The sequence below is a fragment of the Puma concolor genome, chromosome E4, assembly GCF_028749965.1.
Source record: "Puma concolor isolate L17-30 chromosome E4, mPumCon1.1.hap2, whole genome shotgun sequence".
NCBI classification, from domain to species: domain Eukaryota; kingdom Metazoa; phylum Chordata; class Mammalia; order Carnivora; family Felidae; genus Puma; species Puma concolor.
The window spans coordinates 61,616,826-61,642,034 of NC_141683.1; the positions used below are offsets into that span (position 1 = coordinate 61,616,826).

Sequence of the window (25,209 nt, forward strand, 5' to 3'; positions counted from 1 at the left end):
TTTTTTTTTCAACGTTTATTTATTTTTGGGACAGAGAGAGACAGAGCATGAACGGGGGAGGGGCAGAGAGAGAGGGAGACACAGAATCGGAAACAGTCTCCAGGCTCTGAGCCATCAGCCCAGAGCCTAACGCGGGGCTCGAACTCACGGACCGCGAGATCGTGACCTGGCTGAAGTTGGACGCTTAACCAACTGCGCCACCCAGGCGCCCCTATTGCTCCTTTCTATTATTGGACTTCAGGCAGAATCACCAAAATCTAACCAAATAGGTCTTAGCAACTCTGAATCTTATGGGACTTATGCAGATCTACCACCTCTTCCCCCAGACACCTTTAAACTTCATATTTTTTTTAAAGTTTATTTATTTTGAAAGAGAGAGAGTGAGAACATGTGAATACACATGTGTGAGTAGAGGAGGGGCAGAGAGAGAGGGGGAGAGAGAGAATTCCAAACAGGCTCTGTGCTGCCAGTGCAGAGCCAGATGCAGGGCTCAATCCCACCAACCGTGAGATCATGGCCTGAGTCAAAATCAAGAGTTGGATGCTTAACCAACTGAGCCACCCAGGTACCCCAAAACTTCACATTTTAATAAATTTACACACACATGCACACACACATGCTTCATAATACTGCTTCATACTGATTTATTTGAAGAAAAAAATGTATAGGGAGCTTAAACACATTTTCTGGATTTATGGGACTATATATAAGGAAGAAGAAAGATAAGAAAACTTCTAAATGAATTACTAATTTTCTTTGACTCTGTTGCTTCCCACAGACAAACAGTTCCTGCCTCAGAGGCTGAATTGTTACCCTTAACATAATGAGCTTCAAAATTAATTTGATGGCCCTAAAACATCCCTTAAACTATGTCACAAATCTATAACAATACACATTTCCATCTGGATGTTATGTTGTCATACTCAGCATGCCCTAAAACAAACTCAGCATTCCAAATCTGCACCTAACTTTTAGAAAAGTCCTTTGCATATTTCATATTTCCCTGATCTCTCAATTACTTGGTTTGAGATTTCAAATTAAGTTGTATCCTACAAAATGCTACATTGAAGCACTGAAGACACACTCTTTGCTCTTAAGACCATGGTCTGACAAATATAAAACAAGTATTCTGAAGTTAGTGTCAATGAAACCATTAAAAATGCTAATATACGACCAGAAGTCCTAGCCAGAGTAATCAGGCAAGAAAAATAAATAAAAGGTATCCAAATCAGAGAGAAAGAAATAGAATTACCTCTGTTTGCAAATGACATTATTATATATAAAAATTCCTAAAGAGTCTACCAAAAAAACCTGTTAGATTTAATCAACAAATTCAGTAAATTTGTAGGATAAACGTCAACATACAAAATCAGTACTGTTTCCATACACTTACAAAGAATTATTTTAAAAAGAAATAAAGAAAACAATACTATTTACAATAGCATCAAGCACAATAAAATCCTTAGGCATAAATTTAACCAAGGAGGTAAAATACCTGTACACTGAATACACAAATAAATGGAAAGATATTCTGGCTCATGGCCTGGAAGAATTAATGTTGTTAAAATGTCCATACTACCTAAAGCTATCTGTAGGTTCAATGCAATTCCTATCAATATTCAAATAGCGTTTTTATAGAAATAGAAAAAACAATCCTAAAATTCATATGGAGCACAAAAGACACCAAATACCCAAAGTAATATTGAGAAATAAGTACAAATCTGGAGGCATTACACTTCCCAATATCAAATGATATTACATAGCTACAGTAATCAAGAGAGTATGCAATGGAAATAAAAAAAAAAAAGACATACCTACCAATGGAACAAAATCAAGTCTAGAAATAAATCCATGCATATATGATCAACTTAATATTTTAAAAAAATTTTTTTTAACGTTTATTTATTTTTGAGACAGAGAGAGACAGAGCATGAACGGGGGAGGGTCAGAGAGAGGGAGACACAGAATCTGAAACAGGCTCCAGGCTCCAAGCTGTCAGCACAGAGCCCGACGCGGGGCTCAAACTCACGGACCGCGAGATCATGACCTGAGCCGAAGTCGGCCGCTTAACCGACTGAGTCACCCAGGCGCCCATCTCTGTTATATTTTTTATTGAAATGTTTAATGGTAGGATTTTATAAGAAGAGACAAAATGAAAAAAAACCAACAACAACAACAAATAATGCTATTAAAGTAACTCCATTTCTGGTTTTTGAAAACAGAGATATTTTCTATATTGATGAAGCTAAAATCAATCCAGGAAAATGTAATTATGTGACTTAAAGGTCTTTCAATTAGGTTATATTATAAACCAGTGAAATTTGAGTAGAGTTTTTTTTTTTTATTCTAATGGGAATATCGATCTCTAGACTTTTAAGACTTACAGTGGTCAGTTAATATTTTTATAATTAGTCTTTTTGAAACCAAAATAAAAACAAGGGCATTCTTTGTGATCTTTTTAAATGTACTAGTAATTTATGTGGACTAGATTTATCAATATATTTATAAAAATTTTAGATTGTTCTTGAAATAGTAATAAGTTACACAAGATTATATTCTATATGAATATAGGAGATAGTACTTACTGGAGAAACACTACTGGAACTGGCCCTTTAGATTTCATATTGTAGAACAACACCTGACCACGGTGTTCCCTACATGGTAGCTGGGTGCCTGCCCCTAGATCAGGGATGTGTGGCCTACAGTGGTTTAAAGATGGCTTTAACTTTGGGCTCTTGAAAACAGTAAAATGAATGAAAAATGAATATTCAAAAACCAGAAGTAAAATATACTAGTAAAATATTCCTATAACAAGACACCTATAAATAGAGGCATATCACACATGCAATATTGCTAACTTTTTATCCCCTCTTTTTTTCAGAATGGAGGCATGCGGTGAGCATCTCACTCTTGCTGCAGCTGCTTTCTTTGACTGGAGCCACTCTACTCCCCTGTTGCTCCCCTTCCTTTGTGAATCAGACTATGGAGTAGAAAATAGTTGGTTCAGGCCACTACCAGCCTTGTGTACATGGGCAAGTCATATAAATCCCATGACCATCTGTATTTTCCCCCCAGAAAACACATGTGCAGTCATGCCTGTCTTAAAGGGTTCATGACTATGTTCATAAAATGCTTCCACTGGACGTGAATTTTAGGAATCAAGGACTATGTTTTAATCAACATTTCATGCAGTACAATGCCTGGCACATGTTGATACAGAGTAAGTAGTATTCTTACATGATGTTGCACATTGTAGGAAGGGTGGCATGCTGAGGTATTCTGTGTTTCATGGGGTTCAGATACGGCTTTTGAAGGAAAAGGTGATTAGTCATTGTGTTGGCATGTGTCTACAGGGCTGATCCATTTACCTAAAAAAGTTGGGGACAAAGGCTGTCCTTCAGACGTTTCAAAAAGTAAGTTTTAGAGGTGAATAGAGAATAATCCCTTTGAAGAGAAGAGTCAACACAATCAGATCATTCCAGATATATTAGTTGATAAACACCAAGGAAGTTCATGTTATAATTCTCCTATTGCCTAAACCTAAGAGATAGATTTCAAGTTCGAAAATAATAGCCTAAATAAAATGAAAAGTGTAGGAATGATACTAAGAGAGAGATCCCACAGATTAGCTTCCTCAACATTTGTAACTGCTGTCATCAGCACCTACACATTGAATAAAGGAAATGAATTATATATATTCAGGGTGGTTTCTCCCTCTGGGTGCTCCTTAGGATGATTTTCTAATTGGAAGCCTAGTAAGGGCTGCAGCAGGGGACCCCTTGGAAAGCATTCATATGTGTTCCTTGCTGCAGGGAGACACAGAGGACTGAAGCATGACTCACACTAGACAGAGCAGAAACAACTGTGTACAAGTTCTGTCTCCAACAGGGCCACACAGAGGGCCAAGGACCATGGAATAAGTCCTCATGAGCAACCCTCTTGAGTTGACAGGAGGATGCAGGCCATGAAAGCTGAACAAGGCTAGCGATGGGCCACCAGATGTCCAGGGGCATAAAGTGGATAAACACAGAAACATAATGTATTGACTGGTTTCCAAAGACAGCTTAAAACAAACAAATAAGCAAGGAAAATCCTACTTCATATTCTTTCCATTCTTATGCATGTGACCTTATAATCCTTTCTCACCATGAGTAACAAAACTCAAACTGAATATTGAGCAAAGAAGCCAGTTAATTCTCAATTCTAATCTTCTAGAAACTCAAAGAGAGAAAAATTCAATATAGAATTTAACAATTACATTGTTATCTGAAATTGAATATATATATATATATATATATATATATGTAAATCTTTGGAAAGCAGATCTATTTTGGTCTGATCCTGAAGGAAGCTGAGAGGAAAATTTTGAAATAGTCTCATCAATCTTGATTTGTCTCATGCTGTGATCCTGATATTTATTCTAATAATACTTACAGAAATATGATTCTCTAATGTCTTGCCTGCTTGTGTTTAAAGAAATATATGGAAAACAAAGACATACTATTAAAATATAAAGAAAAATATGAGATCAGACATGTTTTCTTGGGAATGCCCATAACCAGTGTTGAATTCCTTACAGAGTTTTCTGGCATTAATCAAGGACATTCATTATTTGTCACTCTGGGTCACACAGCTTATGTAAGACTGCTTTGTTGAAGTCTTTTTTCTTTCAAGCGTATAGAAGTATCAGGTACCTCAAATGCCAAGAGTGATGTCATATTGGGAAAATGCATAACTTTATAAATTAAGCGTGACGCTACCGAATTCTGGTCATCTTACACGAAAGTGGCAATCTTTCCTTAATGAAATCATCAAGATCTGTGGAGGAGTGATGGGGTTACCTCATTCTTCCCTCACTTTCTCAGGCATCCTTCACTTTCCAAAGGCTCAGATTATGAACTGGAGATGACGTGTGCACGCATGCTTACCACAGGCCTATGAACGTCCCAGAACGCTCTCTCTTGGCTATCGAGGATCTTCCTTTCAATCTTGTCTCTCTTCTTGTCCACTCTGTCAACATGGTAACAATGGATAATAAGTGATATTAATTGTAGCACCTCTCTGGACAAAAGGCCGCAACTTGAACAAATTTCCCAAAAGACTCACAAGGACTCACTTTGCTTGTGCTTCTGCTTGCATGAAAATGAACTCCCACTTCCGGGCAAATGCTCTCTGCAGCCTGGCCAGGCTCTCCTGAAAAATACACCACAGGTGAAGACTTTCTGGTGCTCATGATCACTACTCCCTTCTCATTTATCTACCGTATGAATTTGTCAAGAAAATATAGTCTCTAAAGTAGTAAGTGTACTCCAGTTCTGAATGATGAGTCATGCTCACTGAATATAACTCATCCTCATATTAACAGAGGAAACAGGGAAACCTATCACAAATATTAATGTTTATGAATAATTGACTTGAGAGAATACAAGCAAACATCTAAAATACTAAAATTACTTTGTATATAAACAGTGCTCAGTACTAACCTATTGGAGTTTTCTGTGCCCATTTTAGTGAGGAACAGAAAAGCGGTACATTTTTACTATTGACTCAGTCAATCCATCCAGTTCCTGACAAGAATGTAAACCCTCAGAAGACTACTACCATTTCTAGTCAGTGCTTCAAAGCCAGTAAATCACAACATAGCAATTGTTGGAACAAATTACATCAGGTTAATTTTACCTGCTGATGGTGACCAACCTGAAGGTTCCGCAAAAACCATTTACCCAAAGTGAATGTTCTTTACTTCTCTAAGTTTGGATGTCTTTACTATATGCAGGACACATCTCACATTTTCACACTTGAGTTTAGCAAGTAAGACATACTCCTTCCTCCTCTCATGAATTTGTGTGTGTAGAAGTTCACCGTCTCCAAGGAAGCAAGCAAGTCAGGGATTTGGGCCATTATGATGCTTGATCCCTGGGAATCTGGTCCTTAAAATCCAGGCATGTAGAAAGTCAACAGAATTCCCAGAAATGACCATAGGCCTTATTCCTGTTCGTTTTATGACATTCTTTGCCAGAAAGTCCTTAGTACTTACAGCTTCATAGTCAGCTAGTTCCAGCCTTGCCTTGTTTTGCATTGTTCTCTTGCAGAGATAAACCGCTAAAAGGAAAAAAAAAAAAATTAATTACATCTTCCCTGCTTGTTAACATGAAGGCACGTACTGAAAATAAAAGATAGTGTTATAAATCAAGACATCTCGGTCTTTGCCAATTTTTTCCACTCATCATTTTCAATGATTTATTTTTTCGACAAAAATAAAGAAGGTATGACATTTTTACTGAAATTCAAACATAATGGTATTTATAAGAAAAAAGATGTTCATGGGGAGTGGCTCAGTTGGTTAAGTGTCCGACTTCAACTCAGGTCATGGTGTCATGGTTCATGGGTTCAAGCCCCATGTTGGGCTCTGTGCTGACAGCTCAGAGTCTGGAGCCTGCTTTGGATCCGTGTCTCCCTCTTTCTCTGCCCCTCCCCTGCTCACACTCTGTTTCTCTCTCAAAAATAAATAATAAACATAAAAAAATTTAAATTCATTCAAAAGACATAGGGTATCAGAATGGATAAAAAAACAAGACCCATCTATTTGCTGTCTAAAAGAGACTCATTTTAGACCTGAGGACACTTTCAGATTGAAAGTGAGGGGATGGAGAACGATATATTATGCTCCTGGAAGTCAAAAGAAAGCTTGAATAGCCATACTTATATCAGACAAACTAGACTTTAAATTAAAGGTTATAACAAGAGTTGAAGAAGGGCATTATATAATAATTACAGGGTCTATCCATCAGGAAGTGCTAACAATTATAAATGTCTATGCACCAAATTCGGAAGCACCCCAATATTTAAAACAAACACAAACACAAGCAATCTTATCCATAAGAATGTGATAATTGCAGGGACTTTAATAATCCACTTACAACAATGGATAGATCATCTAGACAGAGAATCAGTAGAGAAACAATGGCCCTGAATGATACATTGGACTAGATGGACTTGACAGATATATTTAGAACTCTACATCCCAAGCAGCAGAATACACTTTCTTCTTGAGTGCATATGGAACATTCTCCAAGATAGATCACATACTGGGTCACAAAACAGTCCTCAATAAATATAAAAGAACTGAGATCATAACATGCACACTTACAGATCATAATGCTATGAAAATTGAAATCAACCACAGGAAAAAGTCTGGAAAACGTCCAAAAGCATGGAGGTTAAAGAACATCCCACTAAAGAACTAATGGGTCAACCAGACAAGTAGAGAAGAAATTAAAAGACATATGGAAACAAATGAAAATACAACAATCCAAACCCTCTGGGATGCAGCAAAGGCAGTCCTAAGAGGAAAATACATTGCAATCCAGGCCTATCTCAAGAAACAAGAAAAATCCCCAATACAAAATCTAACAGCACACCTAAAGGAAACAGAAGCAGAACAGCAAAGAAACACCAAACCCAGCAGAAGAAGAGAAATAAAGATCAGAGCAGAAATAAACAATATAGAATCCAAAAACAAACAAACAGAAAAACAGATCAATAAAGCAAAGAGTTGGTTTTTTGAAAAACTAAACAAAATTGATAAACCTCTAGCCAGGCTTCTCAAAAAGAAAAGGGAAAGGACCCAAACAGATAAAATCACAAATGAAAATGGATTTATTACAACCAATCCCTCATAAATACAAGCAATTATCAAGGAATACTATGAAAAATTATATGCCAGAAAACTGGACAACCTGGAAGAAATGGACAAATTCCTAAACAACCACACACTACCAAAAGTCAAACAGGAAGAAATAGAAAATTTGAACAGACCCATAACTAATGAAGAAATTGAATCAGTCATCAAAAATCTCCCAACAAATAAGAGTCCTGGACCAGATGGCTTCTTTTGGGATTTCTACTAGACATTTAAAGAAGAGTTAATACCTATCCTTCTCAAGCTGTTTCAAAAAATAGAAATGGAAGGAAAACTTGCAGAATCATTCTATGAAGTCAGCATTACTTTGATTCCCAAAGCAGACAGAAACCCAACCAAAAAAAAAAAAAGAAGGCCAATATCCCTGATGAATATGGATGCAAAAATTCTCAACAAGACACTAGTGAATCGAATTCAACAGCATATAAAAAGAATTATTCACCATGATCCAGTGGGATTCACTCCTGGGCTGCAGGGCTGGTTCAATATTTGCAAATCAATCAATGTGATACACCACATTAATAAAAGATAAGAACCACATGATCCTGTCAATAGATGCAGAAAAAGTATTTGACAAAATACAGCATCGTTTCTTGATGAAAACCCTCAAGAAGGTCAGGATAGAAGGAACATACTTAAACATCATAGAAGCCATTTATGAAAAGCTCATAGCTAATACCATCCTCAATGGGGAAAACTGAAAGCTTTCTCCCTGCAATCAGGAACACGACAGGGATGTCCACTCTCACCACTGTTGTTTCACATAGTGCTGGAAGTCCTAGAATCAGTAATCAGGCAACAAAAGGAAATCAAAAGCATCAAAATTGGCAAAGATGAAGTCAAACTTTCACTTTTTGCAGACGACATGATATTATACATGGAAAACCCGAAAGACTCCACCAAAAGTCTCCTAGAACTGATACTTGAATTCAGCATAGTCGCAGGGTACAATTAATGTACACAAACTGGCTGCATTTTTATACACCAATAATGAAGCAACAGAAAGAGAAATAAAGAAACAGATCTCCTTCACAAATGCACCAAGAACCATAAAATACCTAGGAATAAACCTAACCAAAGATGTAAAAGATCTATATACTGAAAACTATAGAAAGCTCATGAAGGAAATTGAAGAAGATACAAAGAAATGGAAAAACATACCATGCTCATGGATTGGAAGAATAAATATTGCTAAAACGTCAATACTACCCAAAGCAATCTACACATTCAATGCAATCCCAATCAAAATTGCACCCGCATTCTTCTCAAAGCTACAACAAAGAATCCTAAAATGTGTATGGAACCACAAAAGGCCCTGAATAGCCCAAGTAATATTGAAGAAGAAAACCAAAGCAGGAGGCATCACAATCCCAGACTTTAGCCTTTACTACAAAGCTGTAATCATCAAAACAGTATGCGATTGGCACAAAAACAGACACAGACCAATGGAATAGAATAGAGAACCCAGAATGGGACCCACAAATGTATGGCCGACTAATCTTTGACAAAGCAAGAAAGTACCCAATGGAAAAAAGACAGTCTCTTTAACAAATGGTGCTGGGAGAACTGGACAGCAATATGCAGAAGAATGAAACTAGACCACTTTCTTACACCATTCACAAAAAATAAACTCAAAATGGAGGAAGGACTTTGAATGCGAGACAGGAAACCATCAAAACCCTAGAGGAGAAAGCAGGAAAAAACCTCTCGGACCTCAGCTGCAGCAATTTCTTACTCGACACATCTCCAAAGGCAAGGGAATTAAAAGCAAAAATGAACTATTGGGACCTCATCAAAATAAAAAGTTTCTGCACTGCAAAGGAAACAATGAACAAAACTAAAAGGCAACCAACAGGATGGGAAAAGATATTTGCAAATGACATAATGGATAAAGGGCTAGTATCTAAAATCTATAAAGAACTCACCAAACTCCACACTTGAAAAACAAATAATCCAGTGAAGAAATGGGCAGAAGTCACGAATAGACACTTTTCCAAAGCACACATCCAGATGGCCAACAGACACATGAAAAGTTGCTCAACATCACTCATCACCAGGGAAATACAAATCAAAACCACACTGAGATACCACCTCACACTGGTCAGAGTAGCTAAAATGAACAAATCAGGAGACTATAGATGCTGGAGAGGATGTGGAGAAACGGGAACCCTCTTGCACTGTTGGTGGGAATGCAAACTGGTGTAGCCGCTCTGGAAAACAGCGGTGTGGAGGTTCTTTAAAAAATTAAAAATAGAACTACCCTATGATCCAGCAATAGCACTGCTAGGGATTTACCCAAGGGATATGGGAATGCTGACGCATAGGGGCACGTGTACTCCGATGTTAATAGCAGTCCTTTCAACAGTAGCCAAATTATGGAAAGAGCCTAAATGTCCAGCAACTGATGAATGCATAAGGAAGATGTGGTTTATATATATAATGGAATACTACTTGGCAATGAGAAAGAATAAAGTCTGGCCATTTGCAGCAATGTGGATGGAACTGGAGGGCATTATGCTAAGTGAAATAAGTCAGGCGGAGAAAGACAGATACCATATGTTTTCACTCATATGTGGATCCTAAGAAACTTAACAGAAGACCATGGGGGAGGGGAAGGGGGAAAAAATTACAGAGAGGGAGGGAGGCAAACCATAAGAGACTCTTGGATACTGAGAACAAACTAAGGGTTGGTGGGGGGTGGGGGAGAGGGGAAAGTGGGTGATGGGCATTGAGGAGGGCACCTGTTGGGATGAGCAATGGGTGTTGTATGGAAACCAATTTGACAATGCATTATATTTTTAAAAATTAAAAAAAGGAAAAAATATATGTTTAGAAATTTTCTTTATTTTTATTAAATAAGAGGGAAAATAAAGCCTTTGAAATAACACATCAAATGAGCTTAAACATCTAGAGACACACATAACACCATTTTTTTAAAAGGAACTGCATGAAGAAGGAATCATTATTGGCACATTTGATTATTTCCATAATCTTTTGTCAACTGAAAGAATCTCTTATTGTAAACTGAAGGCTTCTTGGCATCTCCTTTACTACATTTCAGAATCATCAGCTGTTTTTCCACTAGGAGAGAGAAAGCTGTAACATCTTCCCTGACTACAGTATGATGACTTTTTAATTCCATTTTTCTGAGGACTCCGTGTCCTTGCTGCCAGGGGAAGCCCACCTGGGCAACAGATTTACAGGATGGGTGCCAGAGGGAGTGCGGAGGTCACAGCAGCTCTGTCATTGACAAATAATGTTCCTTAAGTTATTTCAGGATTATTAGCAACTCTTATGATACCATCAAGACAATCAGAGCCCTCTGGTACAATCCTGATTTCCAGGACATTTTTTTTTGTCATTTTCCATAACATATGATATTTGAATCTCACGAAATTCAAGATGAACTATATATATGGTTAGTGCTGAATAGATCTGCTGGATGAAGAGTGTAAATTTCACTTTTTTGTAAGGTTAGTTCTGGAGGTGCTTTTTTTTTTTTTAATTTTTTTTTCAACGTTTATTTATTTTGGGGACAGAGAGAGACAGAGCATGAACGGGGGAGGGGCAGAGAGAGAGGGAGACACAGAATCGGAAACAGGCTCCAGGCTCTGAGCCATCAGCCCAGAGCCCGACGCGGGGCTTGAACTCACGGAGCGCGAGATCGTGACCTGGCTGAAGTCGGACGCCCAACCGACTGCGCCACCCAGGCACCCCTGGAGGTGCTTTTATAATTCCCACCATTGCGCTAAGCTATGCCACCCTCAGTTTTCGACAACGAAGTCCAGCTGATACCACTGAGGAAATTATCTTACACAGAAAATCTGAGATCTCTGCAAACACTGGTGTTGTGTCTTCAGTTTCTGCTCTCTAAAGCTTCTATGGAAGCTTTGCTTCCAGGCAAAGGAGAAAGCCAACCAAGGCCCAATGCTAACATTACTACAGACACGTAAGAACCCAGGAGGTGATTTGAGAGCATATCTTTGTATAAGCAACCATGGGAATTTTATTTTTCCACTAGTATTACTAGTAGTGGTAATTTTCAAAATTTCCAATTCTCAAAATTAGTAAAAGACAACCTTCAAAAACAAAAATGACATGATGCATTCATTTTCTAATTAGCCATAGTTCATGCTCACTCTTGAAGAAACTCTTACTGATAGGGCAGATTTTTTTTTTTAATTTTTTTATTTTTTTAATGTGAAATTTATTGTCAAATTGGTTTCCATACAACACCCAGTGCTCATCCCAACAGGTGCCCTCCTCAATACACTGATCTTAACAAAATATCTAACATGTTCTCAGCAGCTGCTAAAAGAGATTGTAGTGTATGTGCAATACCCCTGAGAATGTCTCTTCTTGAGAGAAAGACAAAAATCTTCCTAGATATCTAAATTAAATAATTTCAGCTCTCCCATAGAATTACCTTTAACCAAATTTCAAGCCTGAACTACAAGCTCCATGGGCCTGTCCTCCTGCACCAGCCTCTACTTGCTTCATTTATTCCGGTCATCTAATCTTCGCTCTTTTCAAAATCAGACCCCCCTCTGGGAAACATATTTCTACCCTCATTAGGTAAACTAATAAATAAAAGCAGGAGCAGGGTGATTTTTTTTTTTAGATGCCTGTTCACTAAGAAGTTATGCATCCTTTAATATAGTTGTCCTTCAATGCAGTTTTCTTTAAAATTTTTTTTTTCAACGTTTATTTATTTTTGGGACAGAGAGAGACAGAGCATGAACGGGGGAGGGGCAGAGAGAGAGGGAGACACAGAATCAGAAACAGGCTCCAGGCTCTGAGCCATCAGCCCAGAGTCTGACGCGGGGCTCGAACTCACGGACCGCGAGATCGTGACCTGGCTGAAGTCGGACGCTTAACCGACTGCGCCACCCAGGCGCCCCTAATGCAGTTTTCTTTAATTCTCTAGGAAACAAAGTGGAGGCGTGGATGGGCAGAACCAGGTAAATACTAGTTGTTCCACATGTATTTGTTACATAGGGTCTTTTCCAAAGGGGTTATTTGGAAGTCAAGTCTAAAGTGATTTCTGCTAGTCTTTTTTTGTAAAAAGGAAGAAGGAAAAAGTCTGGGTTAGCAAGTGGGGAACATTCTGGATACTGTTAAAGATACTGCAAATACAGTTGGGACTGAAAGGGCCCAAACCTCACTGAACTAGTCTAGATACAGGACAGTATGTGGACAGGTAGAGATGATCCTTCCATTCTTTATCAGAAGAGGGTGTCAGCATTGAATAGGATGCAGATGAGAAGGGGTGTCTTAGGTGAAAGAGGGTTTCAATTCTTATTTACAGTTTATTGAAGATTTTAAAAATGAGAGTAGTTACGCATCATCAAAACTACGGCTCAGGTCAAGTGTTTTTGTACTAATCCTTAATCATTTAGGGCACCAGAGTGCTCCAGAGGATACTATATATGGACATAGGCCCAAGTGCAAGTATGAATATTCCTTAACAGAACCCTTGAGTTTTTTTTCTGCAGTGCCAACATATTGAAAACAACTTTAAAAAATCATTTCCTGGGTTATTTTTAAATGTTTTCCATTATTGAGAATTTAATTTAAATTTCAAGTTTAAATATATCTCTGCAGTAATTTTCGACTGGAGAAGACAGTTTTGAGGACTGAGGCTCAAACAAACAAGAAATTTAATAGAAGGATATGCCACTAAGTGGAAGAAAGTTCGAGAAGGCTTCACGTACCACTTTGGCTAAAATGGACACGGAGTAAATGCATAGAATGTGGCCTGAATATGCCTTAGGTGTAAAAGTTTCTGGATCACACATCTACTGAACATAGAGTGAATGCTGGCATTAGTTTTTTCCATTTAATTTCATAAAGCTCTCCAAGGTGGAATACTCTGTTGAACAAAAACCGATGTCTATGACAAAAGCGTTCAGAGCTATATCACAGAGGTCTGTGAGAAAATCATGAAGGTTTACCAATATGTAAACATTAAAAGATCATAAGTATATAATATAATTCATGAAGACTAGAAATATAATGGCCACATACATATTTGAAAAATATCCAACTTGCAACCAAAGTCATACAAATGTAACATATACTGCCATGATGAAACTGTGTATCTTTTCAAGTTTATTTGTGTGAACAAATCCTTCCACAGTCCCTGAGTGAAAACTGAAGCAGTATCTACACTCTTGCTTGTCACTCAGGTAATTCAGAGTCCCAACTTATAAACAAGAATGTCTATCCTGAGTAACTGTCAAACATTCATGTCTGGTTTCAAGCCTTGAGGTCTGCCCTTCTCCCCCAGGTTCTGTAAGAGAAGCATGATTGTCTTCTTTGTCTTCCTTGTTCTTCTGTGTCCCTGCCAAGTATTGCTGACCAGGGCTTCTAAGCCTTCTGGAGTTGGAGGATAAGGAGGAAGGGGAACAAAGGGGGGTGCTGCTGTTCTTACTCGACTGATGCCAGTGTGGTGATCTAGTGTTGTCATTCTCTGGACTGGGCAGAGGTTTAAAGCTGATTATGTTTCTCATGTGACTTAGTAGGATGCTTTGGAGAAAACCCATCCCACCATTGCCGGAGATCTCTCACCTGTAGCCATTGTTGGGGCTGATCACTGCCACAGCCCTTGGACTGTACCTCTGGCCTCTCTCTCCAGTGTGTTTGCCTGTCCAGGCTGTTCCCTAGGACAGGACCATCTCTCACATACAGCTTAGATTACACATGCACTCTTTGCCACAGAACATAGCCACCTGCCTTTCAATTCCTCCATCCATAACAAGATAGCCTGTCCCTTGCCCTTTGTAATTCCAAGGCCTGGAATTCATGATCCATTGTGTCCCAGAAGTAGGTGACTCCTGTCAAGTATTCCTAGAAACGCCTTGAAATCTTTGTCACTGGACTTGAGGTGAGGTGCATTCCCCATTCATTCCTCCCACTTGGGGCTGATGGGGCCAATGACTTCTGATGACCTAACGGCTACAAAACTAGTCTTTAAGCCAACATCTTATCCTTGAATACACTCAATGTGAGCTGACAGTAGCTAGTGTGACAATTTGTATGTCAGTGTAGCAGAGCACTTTCACACCTGGTCTTGATCCACTTAACACTTTGGCTGGATTTCCATTTTGTAACACCCAGTTACAAAAATCACCTTCCACTCATCAGAAGAGCAGAGATGTTACAGAGTGGCAATAACCCATTCTGGCCATAGAGCAGTGGAACAACACTGTGGGTGGGCATGTGAACAGCAAAGATGTCTTTGGGGAAAAGATTTTGACAATGAGTAACAAAGCCTTGAAACATTCACGGCCATTGTTCCCGTGCTTGCTCTTCTGAGAATATAACCCAGGGAAACAGCAGGAAAAACAGCAGAGGTGTAAGCCTTCATGGCAAGGAATATAGGTACACAGTGGGGCAATGAATTCATGCATTCAATGAAATGTTATATTGTCACTAAAAATGATAAACCCAAAGGGGTGCCTAGGGGGCTTGGTCGGTTGAATGTCTGACTTTGGCTTAGGTCACGGTTTCATGGTTTGTGAGTTCGAGCCCTCCATCAGGTTCTCTGCTATCAGGGTAGAACCTGCTTCCGATCCTCTGTCCCCCCTCTCTGCCCTCCCCAGCTCATGTGAGCTTTCTCTCTCAAAAAATAAACATGAAAAAAAAATGATACACTCAAACTGGTTAACTTCAAAGTTGAAATAATTTGATTTTTAAAGTCCTTATCTCTCATTGTAAAAGTTCAGACAATAAAGAAAAATATATAAATATTAAAGAAAAAATCATTATAATCTCACTTCTGTCATTGTTTGCCACATATTCCGGATTTTTCCCTTCTATATACATCCACTAACATGCACATGAATATCTGTATTTATATCAAAAATCTGCATATATTTACATAATCTGCATATGTTTACTTAAAACATTTTCAAACTTTACTACATATGTTGTCTTATTAACTTTTTTCTTTAATATTATATTGTGGCTAACTTCATATCAATAACTATTGTTTGGTAATATTCATAAAAATTATTTCATGACAATCCATTTATTATTTATTTAATGAGCCATTATTGTTGAACACTTGGATTATACCCTTTGTCTTGCATTATTTATTAATACTTCTGCAAACATGTATGCATATATGTATACAAGTATGTATGGCTGTATATTTTTTAGGTATCTGCTAATTTCCTAAAGTACTATTGCTGCATGAGGATGTGTGCACCTTTCAATGCACCTTTCAAGTCCTTTGATCTGTGGAACTAAATTCCATTGAGTTTAGGCATGAGTAAGTCTTCTTATACCCTCTCCAACTCTGGAGAGTCCATTTTCAGCCAAGCAACCAGAGTTACTCTGTTAAGACTTAAATCAGATTTCTGGGGCACCTGGGTGGCTCAGTCAGTTAGGCGTCCAGCTTCAGCTTAGGTCATGATCTCAAGCACGGTTCGTGAGTTCAAGCCCCACATTGGGTTCTGTGCTGACAGCTTAGAGCCTGGAGCCTGCTTCAGATTCTGTGTCTCCCTCTCTCTCTGCCTCTCTCTCTCTCTCTCTCAAAAATAAATAAATATTAAAAAAAAGACTTAAATCTGATTTCACTTTATTTTAACTTCCCACTTTTCAACTACTTCCTATCTTATCTCATTTCAGGTAAAAACCAGAGTCCTTGCTCATCCATTACTTTATCCTGGGACCTTGTTTCCCTCTTCTCTGGCAGTACCTGTGTCCCCCTGGGCCCAAGCTCCTTATCTCCCTCCTCAGGGCTGAACTGCCATTTTCCCAGTGACACCTCTCCCCCTGCCCCCCCCCCCCAGCCCAACATCCTCTTCCACACAACTTTCCACCTCCTCACACACAACTTCTTTTTTAAAAAATTTTTAAACGTTTATATGTTTTCGAGGGAAAGAGTGAGACAGAGCGTGAGTGGGGGAGGGCCAGAGAGAGGGAGACACAGAATCTGAAGCAGGCTCCAGGCTCCGAGCTGTCAGCACAGAGCCTGACGTGGGGCTCGGACCATGAACCCTGAGAACATGACCTGAGCCAAAGTTGGACGCCTAACTGACTGAGCCACCCAGGCGCCCCTTCATACACAGCTTCTGTATCCATTTACATGAGTAGGTGAGGAGCTTACTCTCACCCCCTCCCACCTGCCCTGGAATGCCAGCTCTACAAGCACAGGGAGTTCTACTGATTTTGTTAGTCCATGTGTCCCCTTGCCTAGAACATACTTGGCACATACTAGGTGCTCAGGACATACTTGTTGAGTAAAAACACCACTAAATATTTCCTGACCATTTGGGTGTCTTTTTTCTTTTGTGAATTAGCTATTCATGACTTTGCTAATTTTTCTCTCGGGGGATTTGATTTTTTCTTATTGGACTTAAGTCCTCTTTATACGTGAGCGATAGAAACTAATTTTTAGGTATATACGAAGGACATATATTTCCCCATTTTTTTGAGGAGAAGTTTAATAAATGATACAGATAATATTGAGCATACTTCAGCAAACATTGATTTACTTTTAACTTATATATATGTATGTGTAGCATTCATAGGACATGTTCCACAACCTGCTTTTTTCACTCGACATTACTGAGATTCACACAGTTTTCCATAGTTTGTATCTCTTTTTTTTTTTTTTTTTTTTTAATTTTTTTTTCAACGTTTATTTATTTTTGGGACAGAGAGAGACAGAGCATGAACGGGGGAGGGGCAGAGAGAGAGGGAGACACAGAATCGGAAACAGGCTCCAGACTCTGAGCCATCAGCCCAGAGCCCGACGCGGGGCTCGAACTCGCGGACCGCAAGATCGTGACCTGGCTGAAGTCGGACGCTTAACCGACTGCGCCACCCAGGCGCCCCATAGTTTGTATCTCTTAACCGCTCTCTTCTATCCTATGAACGCAGCACACATTGTTTAAGCCATACAGCTATTATTAAATACTTGGATTGTTCTCCTTTTTTCTTTCTTCTCAGTTTTATTGGGACACAACTGACACGCAGCACTGTATGCGTTTAAGGTGCACAGTGTAATTACTTGACTTACAGAATTGTGAAATTATTACCACAATAAGTTCAGTTAACATTCAAAAATAAGGTTTTTTTCCTTCTGATGAGAACATTTAGGATCCACTCTCTTAGCAACTTTCAAACTGTGCAAACAGCAGTGTTTGCTGTAGTCATCATGGCACACATCATATCCCCAGAACTCATTTATCTTGTATCTGGCGGTTTGTACATTTTGACTCCCCTTCCTGCAATTCCCCCACCTCCCACCCCTTGCCTCTGATCTTTTTCTATCTTCCTAGGAATCTGTTTTTTTTCTTTCACACTCCATATAGTAGTGAGAAAATGCTTTCATTTTTCAGAGCTATTATAAATAATGACTCCATATAGGCTTCCGTTAGCATATTTTCTTGGAATTGGTAGCAGGGATTTGTGGGACAGGCACAGCATGCATTTTCTAAGACACTGCCAAACTTCTGCCCAGTATGCCTTCCCAAATATGCCAGTATCCTCACCTTCAGGCCAGACTTGATTCTGTGCCAATCTGGCTTGAAAGAGACACTTTGATTATGTTTATCTGTTTTCTTATATTTTCACTGCTTGCACATGAGAGGTTTTAATGGGAAAGATGTCTACGGATTGCCCCCCTCACTAATGTGGCTCTATTTAATACTTTGTACCCCGGTTATTTTTCATTTTATCTATATTGCAAACCCTGGTTCCTTTTTCTAATTGTATTTGCGTGATATAGCTTTGCTTCACCACTATAACTGATAGAGTCAGCATGTTTTACTTAACTTCCTTGCAGACAGATATTATTGGTTTTTATTTATGAGCTAACTTAAAGATGCCTGTTATTTTAATAGATGGACTTAAATATTTACACTCATTCTTGTATCAGCTATGTTTGTTATTCCTTGTCTTACATCTTCATGCCTCTGTCTCTCTCTCCTCCAGGATTGTGACTTCTTTGCTATCTACTTTTTGTGACATGGAATGAGTTTTCTTTAATTCATCCTTTAATAATTTAGAATAAAACTTGTTACTATTCCATTAGTGGCCATTCTCATATGTTTAAATAAATATCTAACATATTTTTCTTGAATTTTAGCTGCAGAAATTAAATACAGCCTAGTGCTGCCCCCCATAAACGATGAAGAAAATAATACATCTTGACTCTCTGCTATTTTTATAATTTTAGTGACTAGATTTGACTGTATGCTCTATTACAGTTTTATAAAAATTAATTATAGTATTCACATTCCATTTGGAATTCCTTTTATCATAATTATTTAGATCCTGGAGGGCATGGAGAGAAAGCTGTTGTCTTGGAAAATTAAGGTGAGTAAACTTTGCTTTGCACATTTCTTTTTAAAACTAAATTTGCGAAAACTATTCTATCACAACTCAGATCTTCCAAAAAAGGAGGGCCAGGGCCCATTGTGGCTACCCTGTCTATTTCTAGGTTCCCCTGGTGTTTGCTCACTCATTTTGGAGTGAGGCCCCTGCACTGGTGAAGCTGACCTAGGGAACCCTGGGTTTGCTGTGGCGGCTGTCGGCCCAAAGCAACAACAATCCTGCAAGGATCCTACGTTCCTCCCCTCTCCCCACTTTCCCCCCTTTATTCTTAAGCTTGCTCCCTAAACGTCCGAGAGCCTGAGCTGCTTTATGAAATCCACGCCAGAGACAAAACATCAGACAAGGCATAGGACTGTCTCTTTGAGTGCTCTTTGAGTGCTTTGAGTTTAAGCTAAGAAATCTTAATCCAAGACAGGGCAAGCCTTTCCCTACCCTCCCAATACTTACTTTTATCTGCAGCCCACATGGGTTGATGACTCATTAATGGGGTAGGTCTGAATTTCATCCAATTCCTTAAAGCTGCCCTAGTTTCTTGAGAAAAGAAATTGTAAGTCTGATATCACTTCCTTTCATTTGGCTAATCTTCCTTTCATTTGGCTAATTTCTGTTGATTCCAGAAAGAATACATCTTCCAAGTGAGTTGTATGTGGTGCCATTCTCTAATTTCCACACTGTCCTAGTAGTTCTTTCCATTCTAGTTTTGTTTTCTTTTCTTTTTATTCCATGCAGGGGCAGCGGGAGCAGTTTTGGAAGATGTCCTGGAAGTATAGTGTGTAAGTTCATTTTTGTCCTGGAAGTATAGTGTGTAAGTTCAAGATGCAAACATGTTTTGTAATTGTATCTATGTTGAATGAACATACCCTTAAAACCTCGATGAGTTTTGGATTTTTATTTAAAAAAAAAATTTTTTTTTAACGTTTATTTATTTTTGAGACAGAGAGAGACAGAGCATGAACGGGGGAGGGTCAGAGAGAGGGAGACACAGAATCTGAAACAGGCTCCAGGCTCTGAGCTGTCAGCACAGAGCCCGACGCGGGGCTCGAACTCACGGACCGCGAGATCATGACCTGAGCCGAAGTCAGCCGCTTAACCGACTAAGCCACCCAGGCGCCCCGAGTTTTGGATTTTTAAAAAAACAAGAAAAGCTTAAAAACATTACCCTTAATTTCACTCTAAAGGGAAGAGGTAATTATCTTCTTTAAGAACAGAATTTCCAAAACAATTCTTTGAAGGAATTTTAAATTTAATGATCACACAGTCCTATAAAATCTAATACTCATTTAATGATTCAACCACTGGGAATGAACTTGTAGGAATGAAAGGTAATGAATAGCAAAAATTTAGGGAATTTTATTTTCTTAAAATTTAGAACTCAACAGCAACTCATACATTAATTAACTGAAAGAAATTAAATCTTAGCAGAAAAGTAACTAGAGGACATATTATGAAAATAATTTTAAAATTCTTTAATTTTTTGATATATGTTAATGAAGACCATGTTACTATAAAGTCGAAGTAGGACTTCACTACTGTATGAGATGAAATACCTTAACTAAAGAAGATTAATCAAGATAAGAGAGATCTACTATGGTAATTGAACACCTGGATGGTGAAAGTCTTCAAATAACTGCCTTGAAGGTCTAATCGTAAAAAGAAAGAATTCCTTTAGGGCATCTCTGGAATAGTAACCAAACACCACAAAATAAAAAGAATCAGAGCTGTGGACTTCTATCTCCTCCTAAAGGAAGAGGAAGTGCTCTCTGATGATTCTACCACCCAGACTGCTGCATCTTAAGGTGTTTACATGTATTATGTCATCCACAGCCTTACATCAACTATCTCAGAAAACGTTATCATCATCTTTATTCAACTGACAGCAACAGTGAAATCCAGAGAGATTAAGTCTATCTCCAGAGCCATCCAAATAAGTAGGTGAAATCCAGAGAGATTAAGTCTATCTCCAGAGCCATCCAAATAATAAGTAGGTGAGTCAGAGGATTCTTGGGTTTGTAATCACATAGCAGATACTTATCACACGCAGTATTAGGAAGGCAGCAGCAATAGGAGCCCCACACTGGCTCTCAGAGAGTGCTAAGAAGAGAAGTCTTTTGCATTTGTTTTCTACAGGTTTCCATTTTTCTTAATTTCTGAGAATGTTGCCCTGAAATATAAGAACTATTACTGTCACTGTGAAATTTTTTTTTTTTAATTTTTTTTTCCCAACGTTTTTTATTTATTTTTGGGACAGAGAGAGACACAGCATGAACGGGGGAGGGGCAGAGAGAGAGGGAGACACAGAATCGGAAACAGGCTCCGGGCTCGGAGCCATCAGCCCAGAGCCCGACGCGGGGCTCGAACTCACGGACCGCGAGATCGTGACCTGAGCTGAAGTCGGACGCTTAACCGACTGCGCCACCCAGGCGCCCCCTGTCACTGTGAATCTTATTTTAATCCAGTTCTGTGGGCATTCATCCATAAATTATATTACAGACTGTATGCTCCAACCACTTACACTGCTAAAGAAATGAAACAGAGCTGTTTAGTTTGTCTTTCTTTGTAAATATACCAATGGTTCCTAAAAGGTTTGAGTGCTTTGCTAAGGCTCATGAGTTTCGGCAATTTGTAATTCCGTGTGTTGCCAAGATATTTTATCTCCTCAGATTTTCTTTCTCTCTCTTAAAAATTATAGCTGATCATCATTTGCTGATTCTGTACCTGAAAATTTTCCTGCTTGCTAAAATTTATTTGTTGCTCCTCAGTCAGTACTTGTGATGTGTTCATGGTCATTCACAGCCATTCAGAGCAGCAAAACTTGAGTTTCCTGATGTACACATTCTCGGTTGAGGTGGAAGAAGGCAATGCTCTGCCTTCCTTTTCCAGCTCATTCTGCACACAAGTGCCCTTTTTGTGGTATTTTTAGTGCCACTTTTTTGCATTTTTGTGCTTTTTCTTGGTGATTTTGCTACCTAAAATGACCCCCAAGAACAGTGGTGCCGTGATGTCTGGTGTTCCTAAATGCGAGAAGACTGCTATGTACTTTTTGAAGAAGATATATATGTTGGATAAACTTCATTCATGCATGAGTTAGGATGCTGTTGGTTTTAAGGCCAATGGCAATTATGTGTATACATATATATGTGTGTGTGTGTATGTGTATATATATATTTAACATATATATGTTAATTATATATAATTGTATGATTATATATAACATTATATATATAATGTACATAGTATACATATTATTATATATATTATATTATATTATATGTTATATAATTATATATCATAATGATATAATTACTGTACCTGAGGCTTGCCTGAAGTGAACCCTGTATTTCCACAAGGAACAACAGCTCAGTATCCACTAATACAGTATTTGTGGCAACTTTATAGGACATGACTACCTCAAATAATAAGAATCAAGTGCATGTGTTTGTACCTTATTCCCTCTGTTGGAGAGCAGTGAGTTAAACAGAGCTTTCTATGATAACAAAGATACCTTCAAAACTTTCAGAAGCTCTTTCAGAAGTTACTCGTAGTAGTACCTGACTTCTCATTCTTTTTTATGTGGCATTATTATCTCTGGTGCTTATAGCACTTAATAGGTTTTTAAACCAATAATGTATTTTTTAATGTAGCATAATAAAAAACACCATAGTTTGACTTTTATCATGGTATTTCAGAACCAGTGTTGTGATAAAAATATTAAATTTCAAGTAACTTTCCCATAATACTAGGTCAGGAGCACTTAATTTCTCTTTCTCTTATTTAAATTTATCAAATGAAGCAATAGGTTCTGAAAATCGGTGCCTTTTCCAAGAGTACATCAATAAAACATCCAGTAGGAATAGGAAACCTAACAGATAATGCCAAAGAGCTGTGTAACTTTCTAATGAATGAGTAATCTACATTCACTGAACTGGGATCAAGATAGTCATGGGAGTACCTGGGTGGCTCAGTCAGTTAAGTGTCCAACTGAACTGATTTCGGTCCAGTCGTGATCTCACCATTCATGAGCCCTACATCACTATCTGCACTGATAACATGAAGCCCGCTTGGGATTCTCCCTCTCTCCTCTCTCTCTGCCCCTCTCCCACTCACAATCTCTCAAAATAAATAAACCTTTAAAAAAAAGTCATAAATAGTATTTTTGGATATCTGAACTTGGATCCTCCCCACTCCTTTTCCTTGGTTTCTTAGATAAAAGGAAAAAGACACAGGCAGTGTGTTATAAAATAATATTATAATCTATAAAAGGATGAGATTGACATCAGAAATTACTGATAACTCGGGACATGAGACTCATGCTATGCCTATTGTCTAATCCCCGATCATCAATTTAGAAAGACAAAATCACAGATATCCTAGGAGAGGCCATGGGGTATACTAAGTAGAAGGAGCAATGGTCCATGAGTTTCCAGATCTGGAGTCTGCTCACCCTCATTAACTGGGATTTTTTGGAAAAGTCACTTAGCCTTCATGAGACTCCAGTTGCTCACCTGTGTAATGAGTATAAAAATACTTGGTGCATCTATTCCACAAGATTGAGGTTAGGATTATAGGACATGATATACTGAAGAGTGCTGTGTTAACTCCAAAGGGATAGTAATGTATGGAATTATTAGCTATACTGTTTTTCGGGTTCACTGGACAAGTTTCTTCTTATTACAGAGTACTTTTACAAGTGAAATATCCTTTTAAAAGCCTTGTTGGGTATGGATTTCTACATAAAGCTTTTTTTTTTTGTTCCAAATGGGACACTGCAGAGAGGGCCCTTGAGATTTTTTAGTATCTCACTTGTGAACTGTCTCTTCCTTGCAGAACTATCATGAATTAGCACCGCTAAGAATTTTAAATAATAAACTTAAGTACATGTGTGTTGTTACATCTGAAGTACACTGTCCAACAATCTTGAAATATTTTCCAAACTTTATGTTAAAACATACTTCAATTTTAATTTTTTTTTCAACATTTATTTATTTTTGGGACAGAGAGAGACAGAGCATGAACGGGGGAGGGGCAGAGAGAGAGGGAGACACAGAATCGGAAACAGGTTCCAGGCTCTGAGCCATCAGCCCAGAGCCTGATGTGGGGCTCGAACTCACGGACCGCGAGATCGTGACCTGGCTGAAGTCGGACGCTTAACCGACTGCGCCACCCAGGCGCCCCAAAACATACTTCAATTTTAAACATATGACCAGTTTTGTTCATAACAGGCAACCATTAAATTATATTTTTAATTTCATTATTTACTCTATTTTCTCATTCTTTTTACCCTTATTATCTCTCATCATCTGAATACTGAAACTCTATATAAAACTAAGTAACTTATCAATGTTTTATGTTAATTGCTGCACCAGATTTTTGGGCCATCAGGAGAGAAAAATGATAGAAAACGATTTTTAAAAATTCATTTATTTATTTAATTCAACAAACATTTACTAGATGCCTGCTATGCGCCAGATGGTGGGAGTACAACTGTGAATAAAACAAAAAGACAAGGGTCCTTTTCTCAATGAGCTTACATTCCAGAGCAATTCAAAGTGAAGAGGGCCCCGAGAGGGCAAAAAAGACAGAACTTCCAACTGCCCAAGTACAGGGTGATGGGGGTCAGAAGCCTGGAGCTGGGTTCACTGTAATACTGTCTTCTACCCGCAGGGGGCCACATCATACCAATTACTCTTTCAGCCTTGGCTGGTAAAAACGGAAAACTGTCGGTTTTATAAAGATTTTAAGAATCTTAGGATGAGAGGGGTCTATGTGAAGTAATTACATGAGTCTCCAAAGTATCTTTAGTTCCTGGAGAAGAACTGAATATCTGCCTTTATGAGGGGGAAAAAAAAAAAAAAAAACAGAAGAAGAAGAAAAAGTGCAAGAGATGTGATGGCTATTGGATGCATTCCTTCATTCAGCAAATATTCATTGAGTGCCTACAGAGTACCCGTGTTCTTCTAAGCCCTGGGGATAAAGTGATGAGGTCAGTGGTCCATCACTGCTCTTAGCTTATAGGGAACTGGTCTAGAGTGATGGGCATGTATAGTACTATGAATAACGTGAAAGCAATGTCCAATATTTATTGAATACTTTCCATGTGCCAGGAACTATTCAAACATCTCACATACTTATCTTGTCCAAGTGGTGTAGCCACACCAAGC

At 38.5% G+C, this 25,209-nt stretch overlaps 1 protein-coding gene across 7 annotated transcripts in view; it reads right to left on the reverse strand.

The window, feature by feature from the left end:
- RGS7 (regulator of G protein signaling 7) overlaps window positions 1-25,209 on the reverse strand; it is a 525,076-nt gene that overhangs the window by 77,193 nt on the left and 422,674 nt on the right. For all 7 annotated transcript variants that reach the window (XM_086694015.1, XM_086694013.1, XM_086694010.1 and 4 more), the window contains exons 7-9: window positions 6,038-6,102; window positions 5,117-5,193; window positions 4,929-5,010 (exon numbers count right to left, since the gene is read on the reverse strand). In XM_086694015.1, coding sequence (XP_086550141.1) covers window positions 4,929-5,010; window positions 5,117-5,193; window positions 6,038-6,102 — 224 coding nt within the window. The remainder of the gene's footprint in view (window positions 1-4,928; window positions 5,011-5,116; window positions 5,194-6,037; window positions 6,103-25,209) is intronic.